This window comes from Halichoeres trimaculatus, unplaced genomic scaffold (assembly GCF_033239565.1).
Source record: "Halichoeres trimaculatus isolate MK-OKI-2021-1 unplaced genomic scaffold, fHalTri1.1 fHalTri1_scaffold_11, whole genome shotgun sequence".
NCBI lineage: Eukaryota > Metazoa > Chordata > Actinopteri > Labriformes > Labridae > Halichoeres > Halichoeres trimaculatus.
In genome coordinates, this window is record NW_027437189.1 from 14,886,890 (window position 1) to 14,898,020 (window position 11,131).

Sequence of the window (11,131 nt, forward strand, 5' to 3'; positions counted from 1 at the left end):
GAAGAGGAAGAGGATGGAGAGTGGGATGATGAAGAAACGGTGGAAAGATGGTGAGGATTGATCGTTATTGACTCGTGTCCAGAGCGCTGAAAGGTGTGAAGTTCCAACAGCCAACCTGCCTGAAACACATACACTTCTCCCCGTTACACACACACACACACACACACACACACACACACACACACACACACACACACACACACACACACACACACACACACACACACACACACACACACACACACACACACACACACACCCAGTATACACAGCAAACTGTTGGAATACATCAGCGACAGCTACCACCACCACAGAGAGTCTGAAAACATTTAACAACATGAAGTCAAACTCAAATGAACACAGACTAATTGGAGCAACATTTTTCTGTCATCTCTTATTCTGATTGTGTTTGCACTGGAAAGATAACACTCACACAGTCACACACAACTTCTCAGAAACTGGTAAATGTTCTTGTGTGTGTGTTTGTGCACAAGTGTGTGTCCCTTGGGAAAAGCCTGCTTTAATTCCCTGGGAAATCATTGTGATTTAGAGCAGCAGGGAAGTCCCGTCCAATGAAAGTCAATGGACCACTGGTGTGGCAGTGGGCTGCACTACTTTTGTGTGTGCTTCTCCGTAGATGTGTGTGTGTTTGTACATAAATCAAAATGTAATAATGGAAACTAACTTGATAACTCAGGTGTGGATGAAACTATTAAGGAGCGTGTTGTAAAATGACCATAGATATGTCTCTTTGAATGGAGTGCAGGCACTATTAAAATTAACACACACACTCTCACAAAAGATTAATGATGTAAATAAGCTCTCTGTGTCTGAGCAGACAAGACAGTCTAAACACATTCAACCCACCTGCAGCAGGGCTCAGACTATCACGATGAAAAGTGCTGGCCAGGTTTGGGGCTCCTGTGCCTCAGCTCTTCTCTGCGGCTGCTGCAAGAGCTGGAGCTGATGCTGGAGGTGGAGGCTGGTAGAGCGGGCTGAATGCAGATAGGATCTCTGTGGGGGGGCGTGAATGTGTGATCGGAGACTAAAATCATTACAGTACGCCTGGTCACTGTGTCCTTGGCTTTTCCGCTGAGCAGTGGCTGATGCTTTTCTTCATATCCCTGCTCTGTATTATTTTCTCCTCATACACACTGTAAAAAATTTTAACTTATCTGTTCAACCACAGTAACAAATGCACTTCATTTACAAACAACAATATCTGCACTTGATCGCACAAGTTTTAAATTGCTCCTGCTGATTGGTATCAAAATATGGTAGACTTAAAATCAGGCACATGGGAATTTGTGTCTTTGGTTATACACCTTTTTGCCGCTACATTTTCAGGATTATATACTTGTTTTCAAGTTTTTAACATAGAAGGTGTAAAAGTAAGACATGGCTCTTTTGTAAATAGTTCCCACAGTTTTTTTTTTAACATAAAGTGGATGTGATTGCTGTTAGTGTTTGATTTTTCTATTGACAGATCTCAGGTTCCTGCCCTTGTGAGTCCAGCTCAGCGTCAACATGTGTATTGAGTTCTGAAGCCATAACACACCCAGTGATATAATTCACAAAGCCTGAGTTCCTCTTCTGTATGCCTTACTCACTCGCTCAGAGGAGCTTCTTTATCAAACAGAAGAAGAAGTACGGTTAAAAGATCCTCTTAACACAACAAACGCAGCAGCTTTTTGTGAGATTTTCTGCTGTTATCTAAACTTTAAATACAAGGGCCTCTTCCCCTCTGGTTCACCCCAGCTGCACTCATGTCCTTAGGTTGCAGAGCTGTCCAGAGAGAGCGTGAGCGCGCACGAGAGACAGGGAGGAAGAGAGAGGGAGAATGTAAACTAGCCTCGCCTTCCTCGGGCCTCATTGGTTGATTTTGTGCGTAGAGCGGTTTTGTCCTTGAGAATGTGCAGACACGGGACAGATAATGTTCTGACACCAGAAACCCTAGATTCGGACTAGATCAACACTTACTCCCTTCTGCTTCTACTCCATCTCTTCTCTTGTGTTCATACTAGTGCCTCCGGACAGATTGAAAAAAGAAGGGGGACTTGTCGATTTGTTTAGTATAAAAGTCGCGCTGCACAGCTATTTATAAACCAAACTAACAGAAATCCCAGAAGTTGGTATTGGATGTGCATGTTTGCATGCAGCCGATTGCAGGGGGATAACGTTTTGGGGGCTGTTACAGGCATGTTGACACATGGCGATCATAAATTCCATTAATGTTACCCATAAAAATATCAGCCCCTAAGGCGCACGCAGGAGATTATTGTTAAACTTTGGTCTCGTTTTACGCATTAGGCTCAAACTATGTAAGAACCCGTCAGATTGTGCATTCACGGCGTATTTGTGCACCGTGCACTATGAAAACACAAAATTTGAGTCTTTACGGGTTCATGCAAATGTGATGTCTTCATCTCTTCGGTGTGTTGCAAGGTCGAAGATCTCCGTTTACCGAGCGCTCTCGTGACGGTGGGGTTTCTGCAGGAGTCAGCATGCAAGCAGAGAGCAGCAGGCAGCGCGTATAGGAATCACCCTGCAGCGCCACATAAACGGCCAGAGCCGGTGATCTAATCACAGCAGGGCCAGTGGGCTCTGGTCCAAAGTTTCCACACCATTCTCAGGTCTGAAAATCAGGTAAAGGCCAAGTAAATGAAGAAAACAAAAGTCCAGAACTCAAAGGAAGACAATGGAGATTTTTTTTTTTTGAGTTTGCATTAAAAATTCAAGCCTGGCTTTTTTTTTTGGCTCACAGACTGCAGATAATAAGTTTTTGTTGTTTTTCGACTCACTGTGCGTCTGATTTTGTCTTCATATCACACTTCATCCAAAGAACAGTCTGAGATGTAATAATTGCCATTTCAATGACTTTAATAAGCAAAATAGGAAACAATTTCTTCCAAAAACAACAAAAAATAAGACAAAACAGAAACCAGCCTGAATGGAACAGTTCAAATTTAAGTGTTTAACTATCATTTTTATATAAACAGGATTGAAAATTGATCCCCATCATCGCAAAATACATGGAACAGGTGAAAACAAAACAACAACCCGCTGCTGCAGTTTCAGTTCGATTTCAACACAGTTGAATCAGTTACAAACGAAAAAAACAACAACAAAAAAAGATTGTTAAATGCATGACTTCTCAACAATAGTTTCAAATGCAAGCACCATGCTTATTCGATATGATCTGACAGTTTGTTAATTTAAATCATTAAAATAAAAACTTTAACTATGCATCTGGCCAGCAGAACCAGAATCATCGAATAATAATAAAACAGACGAAAAAATAATCGTATTACATAAAATACACAACTGTTTTCATTTTGAGAATTTGCACAACCTGAGTCCCCTTTTTTTACTGACCGGCAGGAAAAAAATCAGGAAAACATAGAGCATTAAAAAGTTCCACTTTGTGTTCAAATGCTCGCGTTATCTAAATATGAATCCACACAAACCCCTGAAAATTCAAATGTTGATTCTCATATTGTAAAAATATAAACATGAATATCATTATCAGGCCCCGGTTTTCATATGCTACAGGTGGCCTCTAATTTGTATAAGCTTTAGTTTGGGTTTTATGTGGTTTGTTAAAAAAGTGACAGCACTTTTTCTGAAGAAGTGGCGCAAAATGCACATAGAATTAAAAAGACAGAGTTCACTGAGCCACGTTGTGTGTGTTCGACAGAATGCAGAAACCTCGCCTTCATGCGTAAAAAGCCTATTACTCAGTGCAATCTGGCTCCAATAATATTGTGGCCACATGTTCGTCTCCTCAGCCTCGCGGAACACGTGTCCAAATACTTCTCAGAAACTCTGCACTCAGGCCTGTTTGGAATAAAATCACAATATAGAATCATAGTATGTCTTCCTGGAGGGAGGTCTGCACAAATTTCAAAATGAAAACTTTTCAAATCATCATCCAAAAAAAGTGCACTTGACACACCAAGTTTTAAATGCAAAATAAAATGCACTCCTCTCTCGATCAAATACCCCATATTGATACAAAATTAAACCATAAAAAATAAATGATAAAATAAAAACACAATCCAAAGAAAGAAAGAAGTTCAAACCAGCCTCCTCTATCTTGTTGTGCAGTTTTGCGGTTGCATAATATTTACAAGCCCCTTAAAAAAGAACATAAAGGGAAAATAAACACCACACCATGATACTGCACCGGCAGTCCTGCTGTTTTGTCCCCGCTGCATTTCTCTAACAACCCCCCAAAAAAACTATGGAGAAGCGCAGATCAACAACATGCTCTTAATATACACGAGAAGATGAAAGTACAAAATAGAATTACCGTACATGTCCAGCATGCAGGATTAATATTTAATGCAGATTTTTTTGTTTCAATATATATTCGAATATAACCAAGCAGGCAATAAATCAATGAGATGTTGCATAAAATGTCCTCACCCCTTCCCTCCCCCTGTGACGGGTTATAGCAGACAGAAGTGAAATTTGCATAAAGTTGAGTCTTGCTTTTAGGAGATTTTTTTCCCTCAGATTACAGGGCCCACTTGTTCGAATGTGTTGCAGGCTGCGAGGCCTACTTGTTTTATAACAATGTCATCTTTTTTTTCAGGAGACACAAAAGTACAAGACAACTGCCTCGCAACATCTCCACACTACTTACAGAGAGTTTTCAAAGCCTTAAAAGAACAAAAGGGAAAAAGTTCATCAGCCGATCCTCTTCTCTGAAGAAGAAAAAAGTCTCTTCACTACAAGCAACTAATCTACAAAGATGCTGCCGAACAGACTGTCTACGTTGCTCTTTGTATCTCAGCTGACACGTGGATGGAGAGATGAGTATATATGAGAATACTATTTGATGGTTATTCTTCTAACATGAATATAATTGTTACTGTTATTAGTATAATCATAAACAGTATGGGAGGTGTAATTTTGCGCATTAGTCACTTGTGGAGAAAGAAACGTTTGGGGGTTTGAGGGTAAAGTTTGTTCACATGAAAAGGCGATGAGGACTCACATGAAAAACTCTGGTGACGAAGGGTTGTCACTGGTCGAGCCAGCTTCACGGAACCCGTTATTGGCCCCCGAGCCCGTCAGTTTCTCACACTTGAGTTTGTAGGCGTCCCTCTCTCTCGCCAGCCGGCCGATCTCCGCCTTCAGCTGCTCCACCTGGTTGATCAGCTGCGTCTTCTCGTTCTCCAGCACGTGCTTCTGCTGCACGCGCTTGAACCTGCAGGACTGCGCGTAGCCCCGGTTCTTCAGGGTCCGCCTCTTCTGCTTCAGGCGGATGACCTCGTCCTTGGAGAAGCCCCGTAGGTGTCTGTTGAGCTCCCGCACGGACATGGACACCAGCTGGTCGTCAGAGAAGCGGTCCTCCACGTTCAGTCCGCCGCTGGACCCGTGGTGCCCCGACTGGCCCAGGTGGCCGTGCGGATGGTGGTGGTGATGGTGGCGGTGGTGATGGAGCGACTGGTGTGACTCTGGGGACACCGGGGACGGGCTGTCGGGGTCCTGACTGTGGTGGTGGTGGTGCTGACTGTGTGGGTGGCTGTGCGCGCCTGGATGCCCGGACATCTCCTCGGCGTGGTGCGGGATGCCTCCTGCGTAAGGGTGGTGGTGCTGCTGGCCGTGGCCGTGGTGGCTGTGGTGGTGATGCGGGCCCCTGTAGCCCTCAAAGCCTTGCTGCTGCAGCTGCTGCTGAACGTGCGGAGGCGGAGGGTGGCCGTGAGCTGAGGCTCCTATCAGGGCCTCCACCGCGTCCTCTGGGGTCAGGGACAGGGTCTGAGGGTCCAGCTGCTGGTGGTACCCACTGTTTGGCATCCAGTACAGCTCCTCTAGGTGGTTTTTCTGCTCCGTGGGGCTGAAACTGGGCGAAGAGGGCACCGAACTGCAGGGTGTGCTGATGGGGGTGGAGGACACAGAGCCCTGGGGTTGGAGACGGTTGCATTGGCGCACAGCGTTGCGCTCCAGCCCAGCCAGGCCTTCCTTCTTCACGTCAAACTTCATCAGGTCAAAATCATTGACATATTCCAGAGCCAGAGGGCTGCTGGGTAGCTCCGGGCCCATGCTCAGCTCTGTGCTCATGTTGCTCTCGCGACTCTTATGCAGATATGCGAGCGTCGCAAAAACCGACTTATTAATCAGTGTCTCTTCTCTCCTTTCGTGTTTCATGCAATAGTTCTTTTGGCTCCTCCACCGCTGCACACTGACTTGCTGGAGCATGAAACGCCGATGGATAGGTGGAGAAAAAAAGAGAAAAAGAAAAAAGTAGAGTAGGAAAAACTTTCAGACTAATGCTCTGCGCACGGTTTGCGTCATATAGCCTACTTCTGCTGAGATAATCTGGCAGCGAGACCAGGCAGGAGGTAGAAAGCAATGCGCCTCAGTGAAAAAGTAAAACCTCAGTCCCTTCAGTAGAAGCGTTTTCACAAAAACAACATAAATAACAATAATAATTATAAAGGAAATACCACGTCTAGCCGCCGAGACAGGAACCAGTCCTCGTTGCAACTTGTCAATAGTAAGTCCTTTTTTTCTCCAGGAAAAAAATAACAGGAGCGATCAGGCGGAGTAAATAGGGCGTCTGATTTTCGCTGAGAAGCAGCTTTTCCAGCTCTGCACCGCAGAGATTTAAAGGCTAGCTTCCCTCGCTCTCCCTCTCACACTCTGGTATCCAGCAGACTGCGCTCGGTGCCTGCCAGCGCTTTATCCTTATAGCGCCGTGACGTCGCGCAGAAAGGGCTGGATCCAAAGCTCTCCAATGGGAGCGGGACATTGCGCTGAAACAGAGGAAAGGAGAAGGAGGAGGAGAGCAGCAGAGAGGAGAGGAGGGCGCTCAGTTCAGTCTTGACAGCTACAGACAGTCAGCTGACCGACTTCCCTAAAAGCAGAAGGTGGGAGGAAAGTGGAGGAGAGAAATGCCTTCACATTATGGACACTCTTCGCGGTGTTAAGCAGTGCTCCGTGACTTCTCTTGAGTGAGTGTGACCTAGAAGAAACTTGGATAAAACCCTCTTGTCTCACGTTTGTTTCCCAAAAAATCATTTGAAGCCTAAGAATAACGCAATGTGTGCAAAATTTAAACATGCAGTTTATATAACTGGGGTCATGTGTAACGTCAGTCTGCTGGATGTCCCCAATTTCCTCCAGAATGTTCCAAGGCTTCCTTATTTCCCTGGAACACTCATGGCATCGGGGTGCATTTTCTGTTAAAACAATTGAAACAAACTGGTACATTATGAAAACAAACATTTCTAAGATTAAGTAAAAAGCTTTTGTTATTACTTCCCTGACCCATTATGCCTCTCTTTACGCGCAGTGCCCATTGCACTGTTTTCAAGAGTTACATGAAGTATCCTCTCTACTGTGGCAGGTACAAGTGATGTCACCAAATTTGACACACTTAAATCATTCCCTTGACTTTATCGTATTTAAGTTCCAGACTCACTCGGATTAGAGTCTGATGTTCGGATTGAATCTATATCAGAGTCCTCACAGAGAACTGTGACCAAGAAGTTTACAATTCTTGCCACAATTAATGTTTCTGCAATCCTAAAAAGTGACGTTAAGTGATTTTGCTGCGCTGGGATTCTGAAATGTAGATTGGACCACAGCTCTCTGCGAGTGCTTGTGTAACCGGGGAATGACAATCATTACGGAATTGTGCATTGTGTATTTTCGTGGTCGAGGTAAAGTTTGTTCACAGCCAGTTATTTCTCCCAGATTCCCCCCATCAGACTCCCCAGGGCTCGGGCTCTTACTTCTACACGGAGCATCACTGGGCTGGAGCAGAAAACAGGCTCAAGGCTGCCCCTACGTGGACGTCACGTGCACTTGTGACGCTGCTGAGTTGCTTTGCCTCCAAAGACTTCCTTTTGATTCTGCGCTTAGATTTTCTATCTCTGCACTAATTGCCCATTTAACTTTCACATCCCGCGTCTATGACTCACAAGCAAGAATATTCGTCATTAGGGCCTCATAAACACTCAGTGTCACGTTTTTAATCGCCTGTCTGACACCGTCTAACAGGTAGTTTGGAAAAAGAAAAGGACCTTTTGCTCCAAAATGCATCATTGATTTGATCTGTATTTTTAATTGCCTGCCAACTGAGGAAAAAAAGAGAATTAGTGTGAGTAAATGTCTCGCTTCCCTGCGAAAAGAAACTGCTTGTAAATGAGTCAATTGGAAGGATCGATTGGATTATCATTTCGTTTCCAGCTCATATCCACGCTTGAGTTCAGCCGCGAACACAGCCTATTGATCAGGCACGATGGAAGAGGAGGCTGCCAGAGATGAGAGCCGATAATGAAGGGGGTATTGTTTGGGTTAAATTCTCAATCAGTTTGCAGCAATTGATGAACTCTGAATCCTAGCTGTCATAAATCATTGGACAAATATTCACACGCTTAGTATCCTGTTAAGATCTAGTTCAATTTTCTTTTTACGTAATTGAGTTTAAAATTAGATTAGTTTGGAAGTTGGATATAAATAGTCCTACATACCTATAAAGGTAAAGAAAACATAAAAGTTAATGATAAAGAAAAGCAACAAAATATAACACAAATTTCAGAGAATGCCAACATTTTTCCTGCGTCACTAACAACCCGAGCAGCTAACACAAAACACAAAAAAGAGCGAGATGCAGGAAGGTTTCTGGTTCTGATATTGTTTATGATACTTATGTTTCTATAAAACCAAAGTTGTCGTTTCTGAATCCCTATAATTATTTTACAGCAAAAGTTTGTCTGCTGTCCGTATGTTTCCTGTTTTTTTCTAAAGCAGATGTAAATCTACTCAGATCCTGCCTGTTCGAAAAAGTTCTGATGGCAGGCGCATGCTGATACATCGTCTTCATGATCTTTTTTCATTTAAATGCACAATCAAAAAGTGCAGGTAGCGTTCAAGCCACAGCCAAAATCTTTTTTGGTCCTCTGAACCTGTAAGCTCCTCATTTCTCTACTCTAGCTGTAAAAGCGCCCCGAGCGAGCCGTACGTGCTGTGCTTTGCCTTGTCGTGCAGCGTCGAGCTGCTCTAAGATCCCAACGAGGCCGACCCAACGGCAGCCCCATTAGGTAGTAATGCTCTCTAATATAGCCCGAGTCCAGCGTCTAATAGATCGCGGCAGGCCTGCCGGCGGCTCTCCCCCCTCGGTCATAACGTGCTGTAATGGAGAGACGAGATGTAAAAAAGCGTCCATGTCAGCAGCATATCGCTGGTTAATGATCTATTAAGTGATCCGTGTGCTTATGGACAGCGAAAAAAAGTGTTGATGCTTGCTTATTCGCCCTTAATGAGAGTCCCATCCTACGGATTTTAGGAATGAATAACAGAAATAAAATCACCTTTAAAATGTTACATTTAACAGTTGACGCATGGAGGCTGCAGCGGCTACACAGCTCCCCACAGCTCACATCTCACACCTGCAGTAGGCCCGATGCTTTCACACTGGAGGCCCATGGCTGAGCACAGGCAGAGGCATGACTCTCCTCACGAATAAGGATCTCTATTCTGCTCCTGGACCTGTCCATGCTCGTGCACCTAATGTCCGGAGGCCGGGCTGCATGCATGCCAAGACCGCTTGGATTTGTGTAAACTCAAACTTTTTTTCTGCATGGGAGGATGCACTTACTGTAAGGATTTTTTTTTTTTACAGCCAGAACCAGACTCTGTGTCTCAAAGTCAGGTGAACCCTTGGTTTTTTATCCGCTCGTCTTATGGCCGTTTGGCGTGCGTAATAATTAACTGTAATGGTCCCCCGACCGTTCCTGGAAATGTTGTTGAACAAGACGGGAGGTAGCCGAGCTGGAAGGCCCCTGACAGGCGAGGTGAGGGATGGAGATGGAGAGACGAGGCTTTTCGGAAGTGCTGCTTTGATGAGCTTTGACGAGGGAGCGAGAAAAGAGGCGCGCAGGGTTCGTGCAGCCTCGGATTTCAAAGTTTTACGCGTCAACCTCTACCCTTCTGCTGATTTTAAAATGTTCTGAAATGAGACTTATCTCAGGAAACTGATAGCTAAATTTTAGATAACATGTTATTTATTTTCCTGATTTGAAAACACTTAACTGCTGCATGGTTGAAATAGTATTTTGTGATTTCCAGGATGATGCGTCAGATCCTGTCAAATAACGTCCTGTCAGTTTGCTGGATTTCTCACTGCTTATGTTTATGTTAAAAATGTACAGGAGTTGTATCGCTTTGATTTTAAAATGCCCGTATTACCAGTCCGGATCTATTTCCCGAAATCCAGTTTGCTAACAGGTGCCTCAGCTTATCAGAACAGCCTGTGTTTTGGCATGAAATCTCGCAATAATAATTCAAAAAAGGAGAAAAGATGTGCAATATAATCTTACTTAGTTAACAAAACGTCCCTGCTCTTCTGCATGCCTTATCTAACATCTCACGTTTACAGTTTAAAGTTACTCAGGCATTCTTGTTTACTCCAGACTGATCGATTATCTCAGTGAAAACATGTATTATTAAGACGTGTCGTTTGCGCAAACATGCGGAGGCCAGCCAGTCTCAGGAGAGAGCTAACATCCCCATCAGGAATAATTTACTGTGGAGTTTTTTGTAACTGAACAATAAAAGGTGAGATAAGTGCAAAATCTGGCGATCTCATTAATATGAGAGAGCATTGATTTTACAGTGAGCTTCAATTGTTGATCTGTAAAAAACATCCTTATGCATGTTTTCTCCCTTGTGCACTGGCCTTCCTCTCACTTATAATTCTTCGACTGTGTTATCACCGCAGCCCCACTCACATTTACCCACTCAGATGGTAGTTGTTCTTGCAGAGGAAATTAAGGCTTATTTCTTGTGACAGGGCGCCTCTGGTGGCGCATTTACTCATTGCTAATAGTTTGATGTGTATCATCACTGACATGCAGACCCCTTTTTTTATTTGGCACGCAGCTCCAACTTAAGAAAAATCACTAATTTAGTATTTTTTTAAATGACAGAGAGGCAGAGAAGATGTAAAAGTATGATGGTTGAGGCCAGATTATAATTGTAGCCTTTTCTAAGATTAGATGTCCCTGATTGACGTGCTGTAAATATAACAACAAATAAATGTCAGTGTGCACTGTACTGGCATAAAACCAAAGGAAACGGAACAATAAATCTGCCGATTGCTGTGGTCATTTCATTA

The 11,131-nt window shown here is 43.9% G+C and overlaps 1 protein-coding gene across 1 annotated transcript; it reads right to left on the bottom strand.

Annotated features, from left to right (window-relative positions):
- Positions 1 to 2,862: 2,862 nt before the first annotated feature.
- mafba (MAF bZIP transcription factor Ba) lies at positions 2,863 to 6,681 on the bottom strand. Its single transcript, XM_074682140.1, has one exon. The coding sequence runs from the start codon at positions 6,205 to 6,207 to the stop codon at positions 4,999 to 5,001; it is 1,209 nt and encodes a 402-aa protein (XP_074538241.1). The 5' UTR covers positions 6,208 to 6,681; the 3' UTR covers positions 2,863 to 4,998.
- Between the last annotated feature and the right edge of the window lie 4,450 nt (positions 6,682 to 11,131).

Bases quoted from the DNA above. Each gene is read 5' to 3' on its own strand.
- mafba (XM_074682140.1), bottom strand. From the start codon at position 6,207: ATGCTCCAGCAAGTCAGTGTGCAGCGGTGGAGGAGCCAAAAGAACTAT.